General features: G+C 42.1%; 1 protein-coding gene across 1 annotated transcript in view; it reads right to left on the bottom strand.

Moving 5' to 3' along the window:
• PIEZO1 (piezo type mechanosensitive ion channel component 1) overlaps nucleotides 1–21,393 on the bottom strand; it is a 3,550,337-nt gene that overhangs the window by 733,070 nt on the left and 2,795,874 nt on the right. The window contains exon 33 of the mRNA XM_044081575.1: nucleotides 15,275–15,414. Coding sequence (XP_043937510.1) covers nucleotides 15,275–15,414 — 140 coding nt within the window. The remainder of the gene's footprint in view (nucleotides 1–15,274; nucleotides 15,415–21,393) is intronic.

Genomic DNA, 21,393 nt, shown 5'->3' with positions numbered 1-21,393 from the left:
CTTTTTTCCTACATCCAGCTCAAACTCCTGCCTTATTGTCAATGCCACTGTCTCCAACCCATATAACATAGCTGGTCTCACTACCCTCTTGTAGACCTTCCCTTTCTCTCTTACAGATACTTGTCTGTCACACATCACTCCTGACACTCTTCTCCACCCACTCCATCCTGCCTGTACTCTCTTCTTCACCTCTCTTCCACACTCACCGTTACTCTGAACTACTGACCCCAAGTATTTAAACTCATCCACCTTCGCCACCTCTACTCCTTGCATCCTGTATATATATTCTTATATTCTGTCTTAGTCCTGCTGACCTTCATTCCTCTTCTCTCTAGAGCATATCTCCATCTCTCCAAGGTGTCCTCCACATGTTCCCTACTCTCACTACAGATCACAATGTCATCTGCAAATATCATAGTCCATGGGGACTCCTGTCTGATTTCATCTGTCAACCTGTACCTTCCTCTTGATGATGCAGTTGAAAAATTTAATTCTATATTTCTAAATATACACAACTCACTTGCCCCCCTCAAGAAAATTAGGGTAAAGTCATAGTTCTTTCCTTGGCTATCTCAGTCCACATGTGCTCTCAAGGATAAAATAAATACTGCCTGGAAACGCTGGTCTAAAACCAAATCTTCCTCTCACATCCTAACCTATAAATAACTTTGCAACCTCTCTAAAAAAACATGTCAATAGTGACAAGAAAAACTTTTACCTAAAATCCCAGTTAACTCATCTCAGCAATCCAAAAAATTTGGGAGCACTATTAATCAAATTCTCCACCCTGGTAACCCCACTATCCCCAACCTGTGTCGTAATAATACTCCACTTGAAACAGCAACCATACTTAACTCTTATTTTATTGACATTATTAGCAATCTAGTTTCTTCCTCTAACTTCCCTGACCCTCCTTATCCCCTTATCAAAAAAATGCCTTTTCTCTGAAACCTGTCTCCACCATCCACATAACATGTCTCCTCCATAAGCTTAAGCCATGCTCTCCTTCAGCTGACAGCCTTCCTCCACTCTCTTTCAAACGTGCAGCTAACTCTTTTGCTTTTCCCATTTCTATTCTCACTAATCACTCTATATCTGAATCCACAGTTCCCTCACTCTGGAAACAATTTTTTACTATACCTATCCACGAAGGTAGTAATTCCACAGAAGTTTTTAACTACCTCCCTATTCCCATATTGTTGCCCTTCTATAAAATACTAGAAAAAATGTATTCCTAAGCAAATCTCAGACTATCTGCTTCTAGAAAACCTACTCTCCCCCACTCAGAATGGCTTTCGTCCTCTTCACAGCACTACTACTACTCTTCTCTCTTGTATTCACTCCCTTGCCAGATGATAATCTTGTCTCCTGTCTCTTCCTAGAACTTTTGAAAGCCTTTGACACAGTCTCTCATCCCTTGCTCCTCTCTAAACTCTCCAACCTCAACCTCTCTTCCTTTGCTGCCTCCTGGTTCTCCAGCTATCTATCAAACAGACAACAGTCTGCTAAATGGCTCTCCTCTCTATCTCCCTTCCTCCCCATCAAGATGGGAGTCCCTCAATGTTTCATTCTTGGTCCCTTACTGTTCAACGTCTTAACGAATTTCCTCCAGACTGCCTGTCCTAACTCTAATCGTACTCAATATGCAGATGACTCCACTATCATGAAGATGCAAAAACCACTATCATCTCTACTGCTGATGCCCTCTCTGACTTGCTCTCCTTCACTCAAAACTCCTTCAATTCTACTGAAAAGTGGCTCTCACAAAATCAACTTATTCCTAATCCTAAAAAGACCAAACTCCTCCTATTTCTTCCTAAAATTCTCTCATCTCAAACCCTCCTTTACGATAACAGCTCTTAACAATACTGTCATTAGTGATGAAACTCACACTAAACTACTAGGAGCTATTATTGATGATCCACATCGACCTCCATGTCCATCACTGCATAAAACACAGTAAAAACTTGGATTACTTTACAGGAACAAAACGTTTCTTACTAGGTACTCTCATATCTCTCTTGCCTACACCTTTCTTCTCCTTAGTCTTCTCTATAGCTTGCAAATCCTTACTAACTTACACACCAGTCTTCTAACTAAACTTGAAGCCACCTACAACAAATCTGCCAGGTTTGCTGCTAATCAGACCTCTTACTCCCATCACTGTCACTCTCTTAAAGCTTTAAAATGGTTACATTTCTCTAATCAACTGCTTTCTTCACAACCTCTTCTCATTAACTCTGTCTTCTATAAGCCTTCTTTCTGCCAAATCATTTCCTCTCTCATTACTCCCAAACCAGATCCCTCAGGAGTGCTCATCCACAACTCTTAGGCATTTACAAACCTAAAAGATCGAAATGCCAACACCTCAATAGCTACAATCCTGCATTAGCTTGAAATAAGCTTCATTTGTTCATTCGAAATATACCTCACTTATAGGAATTCAAAAAAGCGCTTAAAGGCTATCTACTTAACAACTGTAAATGCCAATGTAAAAACAATGCATGATCTTTCTTTACCTAATTACTTTTTTTTCTCATTTTTTTATTAGACCTCACCTATCCTTTTCTTCTTTACTGCTCTTGTCTCAACTTCCTCTATCTTGTTCTACTCATTATTCCTGCATTCTTTATCTTCATGTTACTTCAGCTTCTATTTACCTTTACTCACCTTTTTCTCCTTCTCCAATTGATATCCTACCTTTCCTGAACCCTGCATGTTCACCTCTCTATTGTTTCTTCCTCTACTGTAGCAATTGATTTATTTCTTGTGAATTTTCTTAACTGTACACAGAAATTTCTATACTCTTATTTCTCAGCTTTATTGTTTTTATTCAAATGTATTTTTCTCCATATTTCACTACTTTATATTGTTACGTTACTGTTATTTAGTCATTTTGACAAATCTCTCTGTTAAAGATATATGTTACCTTTTGTGTAGACTTTCTCCCCGGGCCTCTGCTGAAAAAGGGCTCTGGCTCAGTCGGAAATTCCCGGTCAACAAATGTCAAATAAATAAATTGAAGAATGGAGGCCACTGTGAGAATACCTAGCTCTCTGTGTCACAACTGATTAGAGAACAGCAGCTGATTGTCCCTAGTGCACAAAGCTGACAAAAACATAATGGAAAGAGACTTATGGGGCAGCTTTTGCAGATGCAACCAACACCAGACAAAAAAGGAGACACACTAAAAAGTGAACAGGGATGCATAATACAAAAGAAGCAGTTCTGAATATGGTTAAGAAGAAAACACTACATGGACATAATATTATTTCTGTAACAGTGCCCATTATTGGTATGCTGGTCATACACTGCCTGCAATGCAGATCACACTTAAAAATAAGAAACGCTAGGCTAGTCTGACTGATAGCAGCAAACACTGGGGAAATGCAACTGTTGTCATATGAATCTCTCAGTTAATTATTACCAGTGCCTCAAAGGTCAGCATTCAGCTTTTCAGAAACTGCATATTTCAGATTAAGTAAGTCTTCTTTAAGTGCATCTTCAAAGAAGTACAGTTGTGTACACTTACCATAAATGTAGATGTTCGAGTTTATTCACTGTTGCAGTCATCACACTTGGGTTATCTGCCTACAGGTAGCCCTCAGTCGACCAGAATACCAGACTTAGTATTTCTGCGTCAGTTGCTGTCACTTCAGGACTGATGTCAGGTCATCAGGGGTATAAAACAAGCAGCTGACACCATTACATCAGTTTTTCTTGCCCCAAATATGGAGCTAAGTTATGGTGGGAAAAACACCACCAGTAAAAAGTAAATACCAAAAGCCCTGTTAGGGTTGAGTAATATACATAGAGAGGAGAGAGAGAGAGAGAGAGACAAGGGGGCTGGACGGTGGAAAACCAGGATTGCAACGGTGAATACACTCAAACATCTACATTTATGGTAAGTGTACACAACTGTACTATGTTCTTTGTGTTTCACTGTTGCAGTCATCACACTTGGGTTGATTCCCAAAGCTGAAGAATGGGTGGAGGCAGTCAAGAAGAGCTGGAGCTTGCTAATATGCCCTGGACTGCTGTTGCAAAACCCGCCCTGGATTTGGAAAAGATAGGCAGGTGGTAATGCTTGGTGAAGGTGTGAAAAGAACTCCAGGTAGCAGCTTCCAGAATGTCCCTGATAAGGACTCCCCTGAGAAATCTGTAGAGGTAGAAGTTGCCCTAGTGGAATGTTTTCTGACCCCCTGAGGGGTTGGTTTCCCATGGGGTTTGTAGCAGAAATGGATTCAGTGTGCTATCCATTTGGAAATTGTTTGTTTTCAAATGGCCTTGCCCTCTGTCCCTGTTGCAAAACTGACTAGTAACTGGTTAGATTTCCTGAAGGCCTTAGTCCTATCAAGGTAGAATCTGAGCTGCCTGTGCACGTCTAAGGAGTGCAGGATCCTTTCCCCTTTATTTTGAGGATTTGGGAAGAAGGTTGGCAAATGGATAGATTGGTTGAGAGCTACACTGGACACCACTTTAGGCATAAAGGAAGGGTTAGTCCTGAGGGAAACCCTGTCAGCATGAAAAATAATGAAGAGTTCTACAGCCATAAGTGCTTGTAGCTCAGACACCCTTGTAGCTGAAGTGATGGCCAGAAGCAATGCTGTTTTCCAAGATAGGAATTTTAACTCTGCTGATGCTGCAGGCTCAAAGGGAGGTAGCGTGAGCTTTTCCAGTACAAAGTTAAGAACCCAAGCAGGGGTGGGGGCTCTCCTTGGTAGCCTTAAGTATTTTGCCCCTCTCAGGAACTGTTTGATGAGAGGGTGAGAGAAGAGAGGTGGCTCAGTGTTGTAATGAGCCGAGATGGCAGAGGCATGGATCTTAATGGAAAGAGGAGGACAGGCCTCTGTGGAGAAGACCTGCTAGGTAATCCAGGATTAGAGGTAAGTAGGACAGTGCTGTGTCCTCTCCTTTAGACTTGACTCCAGGAACAATACCTTCTCTACTTATCAGCATAGGATTTCCTTGTACTGGGTCTTCTGGCTTCAAGAATGACATCCAGCACCTGCTTGCTTAGGCTGGTCACTGGGGGAGAGGTCAAAGAATAAGCCAGGCTGCAAGATTCAGGGTTTGCAGTTGCAGATGCAAGATATGTCCCTCCTGCTGACTGAGGAGGGGTGGGATCTGGGGTAGGTGCCATGGTGGTACCAGTGACAGGGTGCGCAGTAGTGGGTACCAGTGCTGGCGTGGCCAGTCCGGGGCAATCAGGATTGTCCTTGGTCTGTCCTGTCTTATCTTGAGTAATATTCTTGTGAGAAGAGGCAGAGGGGGAAATGCATAGATTGAGGGGTTTACCCACTGGAAGGATAGGGCATCCACTTTCCAGGCCCTGCTGTGAGGTGTCCTGGTGCAGAATTTGCTGGGCTGGTGATTGTGAGGGGAGGCAAAAATTGGGTAATTTGTTTAAAAGCCTTTTCTGATTGCTTGTAGTCATCTAAAGCTGTTTTAATTGTATTTTTTACTGTTTGTAGTCATTTAAAGCTGTTTTAAGTGTATTTTTTACTGTTTTTGCCTTATCTTTTGTAAAAAAAATGTTTTCCTTGTTTCCCACCTTTCTAAGCTAGTATACTCCATTTTTCAGGCTAGTGCTAAATTCAGGGCTATGTTACAAGTTTCTGAGTTGCCCATACCTTACTTGGATAGAAGGAGGTTTCTCTGTTCACCTGTGAGAGGGGGAGCTCTGAGCAGCCATCTGTCCCAGGAGGAGTGGTTCTAGCCCAGAAGTTACTAGTTTATAGGCCATTTTGGGCTAATTTATAACTCTTTCATTTCCCTGCTGTAAAAACACGTTTGCATTGTTTTGCATGTCTGAGCAGCGCCGGTTAGATAGAGCTAAATTATTCCTGGCTCCACCAACTCTCCTCTTCAGTTTTTCCCTTAAAAGTAGTCTAACTCTCAACCTAAGCACTTAAAAAGCATCCTACAGTCCAGCACTTGCTCAGACCTAATAGCAAGCACTAATATACCGCGACACTTGATTGCCCAGCAGGGCAAGGCTCATTATTCACCCCTCACCAACCAATGACTAAGCAGCTCACCCTACTATTCAGGCATGACCAAAGGTCAATTTCAGGTATACTCTCCAGTCCAGCTGGTGAACCTGGGTATCCTGAGGCAATGTTACAACTGCCTCATGTACACAGACAACCCTCTCCTCCTACCTCATGTACACAGACAACCCTCTCCTCCTACCACAAAACATTAACATATGCGAGAGATGCAATTATATAGCTAAACTGCAGGCTAAGCTCTCTCCGCCCAAGAATGGAACAGGCAGTCATTAGGAGAAGGTTAACACTTGCACCACACCTCCAGCCTCACAAAGACGTACTAAACCAGCACTGGCAAAAAAAATAAATAAATACATAAAATCATACTCGGAGGCTCTAAATAAAAATCTGCAAAAGCATCAGAGACCTCCAAAGCAGACACCCAAAAAACCTGCACCTCCCGTCACAAATCAGACAACACAAAAAACACAAAATCAGTGTGCTGCACAATCATAGCCCTTAAGGCGAAATAACATACCTAACACACTAGTAATAGGCGACTCTATAGTCAGGCACAATGACATCCCACTCACTAGGCTGGACAACGAGAAGGTTACTGTTAGCTGCCTGTCAGGAGCCAGAATCCACCACATAACACAAGCACTCAGGTCACTCCAAAACAAGTACAAATATGACTCTGTCATTGTTCATGTTGGTGTGAATGACCTGAGACGTACCTCCCTGGACTACATGAAAAGAGACATAGAAGAGCTCTCCAATCATGTAGCCCACGCGGGTATGACCCTGACCCCGAGTAGCATCCTGCCCTCTCCAAGAATGATACCACAATATAAAGAAAAAATGATCAATTTCAACAATTGGCTAAGCTTCTGGTGTCATTCAAAGGGGATCCAGTGTCTGTCAGCCTGGGCAACATGCTCGACAAGCCTCATTGCTTCGCAAGAGACGGCTTGCACCTGTGACCCCTAGGTTTTCGAATACTGGCCAAGGCTCTTGCTGCCCCCATAGTGCCTTTTTTAGGCAAGGCTCAAAAGATAAACCCACCTCCGTAAACAGCACAAATAAAAAAATGAGGGTTATGCTACTCAATGCCAGGAGTTTAAATCTCAAAATGCACACGCTCGAAGCACTCTTCAGTATGGAGAACGTCGACATCTGTGCAGTAACCTGGTTCAAGGCTCCACAGATCACCTCAGCACTACCGGGCTACAACTCATACCACACATTTCGGCCACAGAACATGGACCGAAACACAGAAGGATGGGGTGTATCCATATTCATCAAGGATACCTACACCTCCGGGTTAGTGGCGCAGCATGATACCTCTGAGATCATCCATGTGCAACTAACATCGGGCAAATCTGCAATGCAAATTGTGGCCTGCTACAGATCACCCTCCATGACCCAGGACCACTACTCCATCTTTCTGGAGACACTGGAAAACATGAAGGTCCTACCAAACACCCTGATATTGGGTGATTTCAATTACCCTACTGTTAACTGGGAAAACTACTCGAGTACAAACTCCCAGGTCCAGCGCTTCCTGGAATTTATCAACTCAAATGCCCTGGATCAGCTGGTAAACTCCCTTACCAGAAGTGAAAACATATTGAACCTGGTCATTACTAACATGGGCGACAGGTGTTCCGCACTGGAGGTCAAGCCATCACTGGTTAGATGGACCATAAACTAATCACTCTGGATGTCCACACCACACCACCACCCCCAACCAAGGAAACCACACTGAAAAACTTTTCTATAGCAAACTTCACCTTACTTAATACTGAGGTGGTAAGTTTCAAAGCCCCCACGCTAAAGGATAACAGTGTCCAAGATGCAGGAACCTTTACAAATGCACTCTATGATAACCTAAAAGAGCATGGATCATGCCCATCCCTAGCAAAACCAAGACTTACTCCCCTAAGAGAAGGAAAACAGTCTGGTGGATCCCTGCCATAAACAGGCTATACAACAGAAGGAGGAAACTAGTTCAGAAAAAAGCAAATCCCAAGAAGGAAAGACATCCCTGATAAGTATCAGTAAGAAACTAAGGTCCCTCATAAAATCATCCAAGGCTAACTTCGAAAGAAAAATAGCCAAGGATTCGAAAGATAGCCACAAAGCCTTCTTTAGCTATGTCAAGAATCTAAGTGGCAACTCGCAGATATGCTCTGAGCTACTGCAAAATAGCACAAAATATACTGAACCTACTGATATTGCCAACAACCTGGCAGATAGATTCAGTGCAGACTTCACCCCTTCTCACCCCCAAAAGGGCCCACAACAATACCGGAAAAGTGTAGTGTCCTGGAAATCACAGACGCACAGGTGAAAACAGCCCTTTCAAAAGCCAAAAGCACAGCATCAATGGGGCCAGATGGTGTCCCAGGCTGCGTCTTGCACGAACTACAGAACAAACTAACCCCCCACTTAAACACACTATTCAACCTCAGCCTCTCCACAGGCTACGTGCCATAGAATGGCACACAGCAATGGTTATTCTGCTCCACAAAGGAGGGTCCACAACTGACCCTGGTAACTATCGCCCCATAAGCCTGACTAGCCTGGTCTGCAAGGCTATGGAGCGCATCATCAAGGAACTCATTAACAAAGACATTGGGAACCTCCAAAACACTTGACCTGACCCAGTTAGGCTTTAAGGGCAGATCATGCCTACTAAACCTGGTTGACTTCTTCGAGACAGTCACCAAGGCCATAAATGACAGGAACGTGGTTCACACAGCCTACCTTGACCTCGCCAAGGCTTTTGACACCATTCCCCACTCGGGAATTATAGAAAAACTCACCAGCAGCCTGAACATAAATCCCTATGTCACGAGATGTGTTGCCAACTGGCTTACAGACAGAACTCGCACGGTAAGAATAGCGGGCTCCAGGTCCGACTCTAAACCAGTCACAAGTGGTGTCCCACAAGGTTCGGTCTTGGGACCCCTACTGTTCGGCATATACTTCTCAGAAGTACAGGCAAACAGAGCAGGACTATGGCTAATCAAGTTCGTCGATGACTGCAAACTGGGAGTCATAACTGACTCTCTGGCTGACACAGACATTCTCCAAAAGGGCCTTACTGAAACGGACACCTGGTGTCAAAGTCATGGTCTCAAGCTAAATGCCAAAAAATGCATAGTCATCCCGTTTGGGAAAAACAAAACACCCATGAATTACCACATAGGTGGTAGTCCCCTTAATACAGAAGAGAAAGTAAGAGATCTGGAGACCCAGGTAGATAGTAATCTCTCCTTTGACAATCATATTGCCAAAGTAGTTAGGAAATCCTTCTATGTAGCCCATCTAATTACTAAAGGGTTCGCATATAGAAATAAAGAGGTTATAGTGCCCCTCTACTAGTCACTCATCAGAGCCATCCTAGAGTACAATGCCCCATTTGGGATGTACCTCACAAGACACTTCCAACAGCTGGAAAGACCACAAAAGTACCTCACCAAGAGGATTACTGGTCTCAAACATATGTCATATGCAGCCCGACTGGAAAAAAACTCCAGCTGTACTCAGTGGCATATCGCTTACTCAGAGGTGATCTCTGCCTGACTTACAAAGCCATATCCAACTCAGAATTGATGGACATGCTCCACCTAAAGAAATCCAAGTCACTGCGAGCCACTCGCTCTAGTGAGCTAAACCTTGCCACAACAATAAATAGAACATGCTGGAGGGATAGATTCCTGTCACAGAGACTCCCCATGCTTTGGAACAAAATTCCTAACTACATTAGGCAGAGCCCCTCACTAACACTCTTCAAGAGAAACCTTGACGAGTGGATGGGTAACAGAAAATACACCCTTGGGATCACTTCACTGGTTCTTCTTGACAGAGGCTTAGTTAATTAATCAATGGGGCGACGAAAGCTGACACACTCTGGCTAGGCTTATAAATGCCCTCAGGCAGATAGCCTAGTACCTACCTATGAACCTATAAAAGGTCCACCTCCGGGGTTCCCCATTTCTGGGTTAGAAGGCTGAAAGTGTTGGGGTCTAATTGCCACTGGTGTGGGTTTAAGAGATTTCTGCTCAAGTCATCTGCCAGAGAGTTTTGTTTGCCTGGCAGGAATTGAGCTTATATGCATGTCCCAAGGCCGTGTTCCACAGGGCCATGGCTAGCCTGCAGAGTGGGTAAGAGTGGGTTCCCCCCTGCTTGTTGAGGCACCACATAACTGTGGTGTTGTCTGTTTTTATTACCAGGGGTCCTGGTGAGAGTAGGGATCTGAAAGCTGTCAGAGCATGATGAACAGCTAGCATCTCTTTTTGGTTGATGTGCAGTTGAATTTGACTTGTGCTCCAATGACCCTGAATGCACCTGTCGTCCAGATGTGCCCCCCAGGCATAGTCTGATGCATCTGTGGTTAGGGTCTGGGTGGTGTGGGGTTGAGTAACGGGAAGTCCTTTGTTGTGGTTGCATGCTGCTGCCCGCCAAAGAAACTCTGTCCTTAGACAAGGTATGACGGTTTCCTGAGAATGTTGGCATTAAAGACTCTTTAAGTACCATTGAAGTTTCCTCATATGCAGTCTGGCATATGGAATTAGTAGAATGCAAGAGGCCATGAACCCTACGGCCTGAAGGATTTTCCTTGAGGATAGCTGGGGGTCTGGTGGCAATTTGAGCAAAGTAGCCTGTTAGATAGGCCTGTTTTTCTGGAGTAAGGAATGCCATCTGGGATGCTGTGTCCAAGCTTGCTCCCAGGAATACAATCTTTTGTTGGGGACTAGTTTTGATTTCTTTTCATTGATAGTGTACCCCAGATTGGTTAGAAGGTTCTTTACAAATGTCAGGTGCTGCAACAGCTTTTTCTGACTGTCTGCCTGAATCAGGCAACCGTCCAAGTAAGGGTAAATTTGAATCTTTCTCTGTCTGCAATAGGCAATGGCTGGAGCCAGGCATTTTGTGAAGACTCTGGGAGTAGTGGATAAGCCAAAGGGAAGTGCAGAGAACTGATAATGCATAGATCCTACCCTGAAACGTAGGTATTTCCTGCACGAGTCCCTGATAGGGATGTGCAGATAGGCTTCTTTTAGGTCTAGGGTGGCTAACCAGGCATCTTTGGACAGCATGGGAAGAAGCTGCTGAAGGGTGAGCAATTTTGAATTTTGGTACCACCAGGAAAGTGTTTAAAATGGAAAGATCTAAGAATGGGCACCAAGTGCCCTCTTTTCTGGGTACCAGAAAAAGTCTGGAATAAACCCTTGACCTATCTGTTCTGCAGGAACAGTTTGAATTGCCCTTACGGAGAGCAGGAATTGAACTTGGTTTTGTGCCTCTGCCCACTGGTTTGGAGGAAGGTCTGGGAACCCTTTTGGGGTTGGCAGTGAGTGGAAGTAAAATGTGTACCCCTGGGATACAATGTTGAGAACCCATCAGTCTTTGGTGATGGAGGTCCAGTTTTTGCATGATGGGCAGGTTTTCCTCCTAGGGGCACAAGCAATTGGGCAGAGGTGAGGAGTGGAGTTGAGAAGTCATTGTGAATTCTTTCCATAAGGGGTGGCTTAGCACTCCCTGTTTTAGAAGTGGAGTTACTCCATTGGTTAGATATCTGAATACCCTGAGACTGTAATCTGTGTGTGTGGGGGGGGGGGGGGTCGTTTCCACTGGGTCTAGTTTGAGATGGCCTTGAGGGGTTGGAAAGGACCAATGTTTCAAGGGTCAATGCCTACTGAATCTTGGAGGCTGCACTTGCAAAAAATCTTTGACTGCATAGATTTAGCTTTTTCTTCCATCTTTTTTAGAACCTCTTCTGCTTTAGGTTCATAGGTTCATAGGTTCATACTAGGCTATCTGCCCGAGGGCATTTACAAGCCTAGCCCATAGTTTTGTGGCTTACGCCACCCCTTTAGTATGGGGAACTATACCCATTATTTTGCTGTGCCTCTGTTGAGCAGTGACACTGAGGTAATCCCTGGGGTATATCTGCGATCTCCCATCCATTGGTCAAGATTTCTCTTGAACAAGGCCAGCGAGGTGCTCTGCCTCACATATACCGGGATTTTATTCCACAGCATAGGGAGTCTTTGGGTGATGAATCTATCCCTCCAGCACGTCCTATTAATAGCCGTGTCGAGGTTTAAGTCTCCCGCCCTTGTGGCTCTGACGGATCTAGATTTTTTGAGGTGAAGCATATTCATCAAATCTGGGTTTGACATGGCCTTGTATGTTAGGCAAAGGTCACCTCTGAGCAAGCGTGCGACTGAATAGAGCTGGAGTTCTTTCAGTCGGGCAGCATAGGACAGATGTTTGAGACCCTTTATCCTTTTGGTGAGGAACTTTTGTGGCCATTCCAGCTGCTGCAAGTGTCGGGTCAGATACATTCCGAATGGGGCATTGTACTCAATCATTGGTCTGATGAGTGATGAGTATAGGGAGACTATGACCTCCCTTGATCTAGATGAGAATCCCTTCATGATAAGGTGGGCAATGTAGAAGGTCTTCCTAACTACTTTAGCTACATGGGTGTCGAATGACAGACTACTATCAACCTGGGTCCCCAGGTCCCTGATAACTTCTTCTGTACTCAGTGGCCTGCCACCTATTTGGTAGCTAGGAGTAACCTTGTTTTTCCCGAAGGGTATGACTATGCATTTTTTGGCATTTAACTTTAGGCCATGGCTCTGGCACCAGTTATCCGTTTCTGTGAGACCCTTCTGAAGGATATTTGTGTCAGATGTGTTTTCTACTATGGCGCCCAGTTTGCAGTCATCTGCAAACTTTGTCAGCCATAACCCTCCTGTGTTTGCTTGTACTTCGGAAAAGTAGATGCCAAACAAGAGTGGGCCCAGGACTGAGCCCTGTGGTACACCACTTGTGACAGGCTTTGAGTCTGACATGGCGCCAGCAACTCTGACCCTGTGGGTTCTGTCACTCAGCCAGTTTGCAACCCATCTTGTGATGTATGGGTTAACATTTAAGCTGTTGAGTTTTTCAATGATACCCGAGTGGGGTATTGTATCAAAGGCCTTCGCCAGATCGAGGTAGGCTGTATGGACTGCCTTTCCCTCATCAATGGCTTTGGTGACTGTTTCGAAAAAGTCAACCAAGTTTAGAAGGCATGATCTGCCTTTGACAAAGCCAAACTGGGATGGATCATTGATAGTTTGGTGCCAAACAGATTGTCCTTGTTCAAAGGAGCATCTAGTAATTTTGATTTGACATCATCTAGCAAGGTCTGCTCCTTAAGCCAAGCATGCCCTCTCAGTACAGGACCAGTGACTGCTGCCCTGCAAGATGCTACTAGGGCGTCTAACCCACATTGCAAGGTATGCTTGCTGACTTGGCTTGCAAAATGCATAAGCTCTTGTAATTCTTTATTTTCTGCACCGTCTGTAAAGGTAGATAATTTTTGCTTAATAAGTTCCCTAATATTTTGCTGGTATTTCAGCATGTGAAACTGGCAATTCAATGCCCTAATGGCAAGAGTTGCAGAGGTGTATACTTTTTTACCCCATCTGTCTAAAGCTCGGGAATCCCTGTCCGAAGGGGTGGGATTCTTAGCTGTAGTTGCTTTTATACCTTTAGGGCCCTGGGAAATGACAGCAGTATGATTTTTGAAAAGAAATTTGTGAGAGTCAGGGACTCTGTAGTACCTGTCTGGTTTCCTTGGAGCAGGGGGTAAAGTATCAGGAGTTAAGACTGGATTCCATAAAGACATAATCCACAACATCCAGAACAGGAGGGATAGCTAAAGGTCTATGTTGTGACAAATCTAAAAATTCTCTGAGTCACTTTTTAGACTGAGGATAATCCTGGCATTCCCAGTGGAAATGCTCTCTTAAAGTATGTAGGGTTTCACCAAAAGAAAAATCCTCTGGAGGGAAGTGGAGTCCTCTGCATCTGAATCCTCATAAGCAGGTAAAGGCATGTCTTCATATTCAAAAACCTCAGTCTCGGAGTCTTGGTCAGTTAAAGCTGCTGGGGACAGGTCTCTCTTTCTCTTAGCGGGGAAGGCTTGCTTCCCCTAATCAGCATAATCAGGTCTTCTACCATTTTAAGCATTTGATGTTGTGGCAAGGAAGCAGGTGCTTGAGTTTGGGTCGTATGTCTTTTAGGTGTAGCTCATACTCTTGGCCTTAGAATCTCAGTAGTTTTAGACAGAACTGAAGACACAAAAGACGTTGTCGGTTTGTGTCGAATATCCGTAATGCGAAGAACTTCTTCGGAAGTCGGTGCCTGAACAGCGGCTCTGGACCCATCCAAGTTAGAGACATCCACAGGTTCTGTAGTCAAAGAAGAGTCTTGCGGCATACCAGACTCCTAACAGGTCTTGGTAGCGGCCTGCGAATCCATCGAAGTGGGCATCAGGGGCTGCGAAAGCACCTCACTGAGTACCAGTGAACTGGCGACTAGCTTAATGGAAGCATAGTCGGCGTTTTTTGACCTGTGCGGTCTGTGTCTGGCTTTATCCTTACATTTTTTCGGAAGATCGGTAGTCTGATGGCTTACCGAAGCCATTTCGGAATACAGAGATCGAGAGCGAAAGTATTTAGTGACAATCAGAGCCCGACAATGAATAGTTTGGGTGTTGAACAAAGCACAAAACCGACAGCAAGGTACGTCGTGGTCTGGGCCTAAACAGGTGACACAGTAAGAATGGAAATCTCGGTGTGGTATTTGCTTTCCACAGGTGAGACAATTGCTAACTTTTTCTGACATCGGTTAGAGCAAGAAAAAAGGATCCCCAACGGGGTACTTAGCTTTAGAAAACTTCAGGATGATTCAATTCCGAAACAAAAACTCAGGTAGCGGCCGACCAGCACTCATGCGAACTGCTTCTGCTTTGAGCTCCTCTGCAAGAAAGACTGATGTAATGACGTTGGCTGCCTGTTTTTATACCCCTGACGACCGGACGTCTGTCCTGAAGTGACAGCAACCAATGCAGAAATACTAAGTCTCTGATATTCGGGTCGACTGAGGGCTACCTGCAGGCAGATAACCCAAGTGTGATGACTGCAACAGTGAAACACGAAGAACATCTAGGTACAAGAAAAGGGGGTTAGGTGGTGGACTTAGCATTTGGCATGCCTGCACAGTGGTTATATTTTTGCTGCAATGTCTACAACTCACATTCAGAAACAGTATCACAAGTCTAGAGATCTTGGGAGGAATACTATAGCACAGCTTGAGGCACCATTTCAAAGAGAACTTTCCAGGTCAAGATGATTGTAGAGTACATAGAAAATATCCACTATATATGTAAGATATTCAGGTTCTGCCAAGACCTACAGTTCTGTACTTGCCTTGATGTTATGCTGGTTTGTGATGGGGCTCCTTTGTCCATGCCAGACTCATCCAATGCAGTAGCTTCAGATGGAAGTTCTGCTGTAGGACTGTCCTTGCTGTAAAGGTCATCCAGGATCCCTCTGTGTAGTTTCTGTCCCTAAAAGAAGTATATGACAGCAAGGATCATAGTAACAAATGAGACAGGTGCTTTTTGTCAGTAATAAAAGACATGACAAGATGCACATCAAATAGTTTAATACATGGAAAGGGCTGAGGTAAGATAGCAAAAGAAAAATTTAAGTAAAGTAAAACAGTAAATAAACCCTAACATTTCTGTTATCATCACCATACAGTACAAATATATGTTTTCTTTTTAACAATTTTCATTTACTCCAACTTCACACAAAACGCTCATTTCCTGACCTCCATTAAGTATTAATCCTTCTCCACTGGAGTATTATTCTGCATAGAATGTTCTCTAAGGTTCAGCTTTCTTCTATGGTCTTTGGTCCTTCCATTTCCTAAAGATCCCATCTATGATTCTTTAATCTGCTTTACAATATTCAATACAGCCATTAGAGTTGGTTTAGATTTTGATTTCAGTTTTCAAAAAACTGCTTTCCTGAATACTAATAGCATTAAACTTTGCAAGGCCTTATTACGCCCTAGGCAATTCAGAACCCATAACCCAGCTTAAAAGAATAATTTCCTTAGTTATAAACATTTGTTCCCACAATTTCTTTTAATAAAAAATTCTCTGAAGTTTACTTCGGGAATAAAAATACCTACGGAAACACTTCCATGCTCAAATTCAAAACCTTTACCTTGTGGCATACTCTGGAGCCCTACAGATTTCTTACTATTGCACATTTGTAATTTTTAATATCTTTTCATAATATTTCCCAACCTCCTGTGATAGCTATCATGCAGTATTTTATACACCCTATCAATTTTCTCTTTTTAGCAGCATCTTCTGCTCCAGACTAAACTAAAAACACTACCAAAGCATCGCTTTTGCTTAGCACTCTACCGCTTTCTCTTTACTTATACTCAGTTCATTGTTTTATCTTCTTTCATTTTATATTCTGAAAATACCTGAAACTGTAACAAAATGTTCCACAATTCTGAAATGTCCTTTTCTGAATTTATCAAGTACAAAATAATATCATCTGCAAACAAGGCTAACTATTATTCATTACCACACAAGTTATACCTTTGAAGCCCTCCCACCTTAATTCTTTCCTCTGACCAGTCATATATCCTCCTTTTTAACTTTGTTATGCCGTCAAATACATTGATCCTATCAAAAGCATTCTCTGCATCACAGCCAACCAACAAAGGCAGTGTTTTTTTACACTCATTCCGTTTTGATCACTAGTTTTTCTTGTACGCTTATCAGATATTTGCATCCTTCCAAAAATACACGTATGCATGGCTATCACATTTTTTTAAAACCTTTGCCATTACATCTGAAGAAGCAGTGCTGTAACAACGAAAGCACTAATGGTTGACCTGTTTAATAAAAGTTTGTTTATTTTATAAATGAGAGCCTGGTTTTGCTTTACCATTTTATGTTTGCTGGACTTATTCTGTGTTTGGTAAAGCATTTATTCAGCACGCGTTGGTATAACTGGATTTTCATCTTTATAATCATGACTTAAGATTGAAATGGGCCTATATGAAGCTGGTCTTTACCCTCTTTTCATAACACCGTCACTGCTTTCTTCCAAGATGCCATCATTTTCCCACTTTTAAAACATTTTTAAACAAAGCCTTCCAAACTCTTCCTTTTTAACTTCCAAATTTACATAGAAACACTGTCTGGTCCTAGACACTTCACTGATTATTTATCATTGTTGTTATTGCATCTCTTCCTATTTTAACTATTGTTAATCCTCATCTTCCTTTAACCTTGACACAAGTCTTCCATAAAAATACATTTGTGCCTCCTCCTTGGTTTCCTCACTCCTCTACTTCATACAGATTTTCAAAAAATTCTGAAATATCTCTAATCCCCCTATAGGCTATCTGATTTATTTTTCTTTTCACGGGTTCCCTAAGTTTGGCAACAACCTCTTCTACTTTCTGTTGTCTGTGTCATTGTGCTAAATGTTTCTGTGGTCTATAGCTCTACCTTTTTTTAAGCTCATGGATATTATCGAAATACTCCCTTACTTCACCATTATTATTCTACAGTTGCTACTCTTCCTGTTCTGTAAGAGTCCCTTTCTCCAAAAGTTTAATTTTGTCAGCCCCTCTAAATCATTCTTATTCTGTCCCTTATTTTTAAACTAAATTTCATTTTGTCCCACTCAATAGCTATCCCTTATAAAAGGATTTTTATCTTCCCTAACAGCTCCTGAATAATTTCCACTAACCATTCCTTAGATTTCTCACTTTTTAACATGCAAGTAGGAAAGGATCAGGGTCACATTTTAACTTCAGCACCCTGCATATTTATCTTAGCCTCTACTGGTGCATGTTCTAAAGTAATTATTGGATGCGTGTTTAAATTTTCAATTGAATACACATGCTCCTTTGAAATGTGTCTGTCCAGTGTAGCCCAGTTATTGTACCTTGTGGATTAATATGCAACTTCTGTCAAGAGTTCTTACCATTCAATTCACATCTTCCACATCAAATATTTTCACATATTTCTTCTGAAGTGCATCCTCTTTTGTTATTTTTCCCTTCTAGGTCCCAATGACACACCCTCACTATTGCAGATTAAGCTCCATACTCCCTGATGATTATTTCTTCCCAAATTTTCTTAAGCTCCATAATAGCAGAAGACAACATCATGACATGTAATCCTTTTCAATTGCCAACAGCCCTTTACTACCATAAATCTACCACTATTTTCTTTTTTCTTCCACTCTTCTATCAGTACTGGAGCCCCTCTATCATTCATCATTTCTACTCATATTTTCCCTTGTACCGGATATTCTGCTGAATGTACATCCTGAAATCCTTTCTTTGTCAAATGTACATGTTTATTTCTATCCGAATGTCTCATGCAACACTGTTATTTGGACCCCACCTTCTTTAATATAATTCAATACTCTTTGCTTTTCTTTTACCTGTAAGACCATTTGCATCCCCCATGATAATATGGACAGAGGAGTCATTATGATAAAAAGCTATTACCCTGTTAAGTTACAGTGGATATAAAAAGTGTACACACCCCTGTAAAAATGCCAGGTTTTTGTGATATAAAAGAATAAGACCACAATAAATCATTTCAAAACTTTTCCCACCTTTAATGTGACCTATAACCTGTACAATGCAATTGAAAAACAAACAAATCTGTTAGGGGAAAAATATGAAAAAATAAAAAAACATACAATAAGCTGGTTGCATAATTGTGCACGCCCTTAAACTAATACTTTGTTGAAGCACCTTTTGATTTAATTACAGCATTCAGTCTTCTTGGTTACACACATGCCATCAATTAGAGAGACTCTGATTAACCATAAATAAAGTTCAGCTGTCCTAGTAGGATTTTCCTGACATTTACTCAGTTGCCTGCTACAGCAAAAGCCATGGTTCGCAGAGAGCTTACAAAGCATCAAAGGTATCTCACTGTTGAAAGGTATCAGTCAGGAGAAGGGTACAAAAAGATTTCCACAGCACTGGATATACCATGGAACATAGTGAAGACAGTCATCAAAAAGTGGAGAAAATATGGGACAACAGTGACATTGCAAAGAATTGGACGTCCCTCCAAAATTGCTGAAAAGACAAGACAAAAACTGGTCAGGGGGGCTGCCAAGAGACCTACAGCAACACTAAAGTAGCTTCAGGAATTTCTGGCAAGTACTGGCTGTGTATCACATGTGACAACAATCTCCTTTATTCTCCATATGTCTGGAGTATGGGGTAGGGTTGCAAGACGGAAGCCTTTTCTTATACAGAAAAACTTCCAGGCCTGGCTAAAATTTGCAAAACAATACATCAAGTCTCCCAAAAGCATGTGGGAAAATGTGTTATGGTCTGATGAGATCAAGGTTGAACTTTTTGGCCACAATTCCAAAAGGTACATTTGGCGCAAAAACACCACCTTGCATCACCAAAAGAACACCATCTCCATGGTGAAGCATGGTGGTGGCAATACCATGCTTTGGGGTGCTTTTATTCAGCTGGAACTGAGGCTTTAGTCAAGGTGGAGGGAATTATGAACAGTTCCAAATACCAGTCACTTTTTGCCCAAAACTTTCAGTCATCTGTAGAAAGCTGAAGATGAAGAGGAATTTCACCTTTCAACACATACAGTGACCCTAAGCATACATCCAAATCAACAAAAGAATGGCTTCACCAGAAGAAAATTAAAGTTTTGGAATGGCCCAGCCAGAGCCCAGACCTAAATCCAATAGAAAGTCTGTGGGGCGACCTGAAGAGGGCTGTGCACAAGAGATGCCTTCACAATCTAACAGATTTGGAGCATTTCTGCAAGGAAGAGTAGGCATGCTGACAGACTCCTACCCAAGAAGACACAAAGTTGTAACTAAATCAAGTGGTGCTTCAACAAAGTATTAGTTTAAGGGTATACACACTTATGCAACCAGCTCATTGTACATTTTTTATATTTTTCCCCTAACAAATTTGTTTGTATTTCAATTGAGCTGTGCAGTTTATAAGTCACATTAATGGTGGGAAATGTTTTGAAATTATTTATTCTGATCTAATTTTTTTATAACCTGTCATTTTAACAGGGGTTTGTATACTTTTTATATCCAATATATATATATATATATATATATATAACAGTTGTTTTGAATGTGTATTTCCAATTTTTGGCTTACATGCAAATAATGTCTGGCAAACTGATCTTTTATGCATTTTCCTTCTTATCTCCATTTGAATGCATGACGTGTTTTGCAAGATTTTGTGTTTCAATGAAAACACACAAACAAAAACATTTTCATACCACCCATCCCAGTTTAACTTAGAGCAAACACACACAACTATGTACATTTTCAGCAAATTAAGTTTACCCCTCCACATAGCAACAGTTGCCCGAAATTGGTAGCTGCTCCCACAGGCATTACCCAATCCAAAATTAAGGTTATCAGCACTAAAGCATATATTACAGCATACACTCCCACTTACAGTGATTACCAGCTGTTCTTTTATTATTTCTATTCCCCTCCCAGATGTGAAAAGCACTTTGCAAGCTTTCACTAAACATAAACTTTTAGCCCTAAGAAAAAGTGCAGTGGCTACCTTTAAATAAGTACATTTTGCACTGTTCTATTAAATGTATTAAAGTATTAAGGCTGCAGAGGAGGCTACTGCCTATTAATCTCCCACAGTTTCAAACACTTCATTTTACTAATGGCTTGTCACTGTACCTTTGAACATTACATGTCTGTCAGCAAAAAAGTGCTCAGAACTCTCAAGATTTGCTTGCACCTGCCAGCTGCAAATGTACTTCCCAGTGACAGAGTCATCTACCTAAGCCAGGGCACTAAATGACTATTACCATGGACCACTCTTAGGCAACCCCCCCCCAAAAACACACAGTAATTAAGAAAATGATGACATTCCAAACATGCTAACTCAGTCTGGTCTAGTAATCACTACAAAAAATACAACATAGTTCTTTAAATCTAAAGTATAACAGCATTATATGGATGTAAGCATATAGCCCAAAATGGCAGCTCAAGAATACTCCATGGCTAAGTTATGAAACCATACTAATTAACAAACATTAAAGCCAGTCACATAAGTAGTTGCAGCAAAAAAATTCTGGAACCTCTGACAATTCTTTGTTAAAATGTCATGCTACTGCAAAACATAGGAACACAGGAACGTGCAAAGCAAGTGATCATAGGAGCAACAAGATAGCTAGCCATACACTCCTTTAAGCAGACACACAAGTTCTTGACAACCTTCAGAGGTGCATTAATAGTACTTAAATTTCATACTGAGCAGGGCTGTACACGATAATGTAGAATGTGAGTTGTGTCTCAGCTATCATGCATGGCCATCAGTAGCTCCAGATTATTATGAAGCTGACAGGGAATGAAGACAAACACGTAGTGGTGCTGGATGTTTGCAATAAATGAAGTAAACAAGGCAAACGTGTTAAATGAATTAGGCTCTACCACTGAGACTATAAAATGTACACATGGTC

This window comes from Protopterus annectens, chromosome 8.part1, assembly GCF_019279795.1.
Source record: "Protopterus annectens isolate FY-2018-M chromosome 8.part1, PAN1.0, whole genome shotgun sequence".
Taxonomy (NCBI): Eukaryota; Metazoa; Chordata; order Ceratodontiformes; family Protopteridae; genus Protopterus; species Protopterus annectens.
Note: the sequence above shows the minus strand (reverse complement) of the source record. Positions and strands in the feature narration are given on the sequence as shown.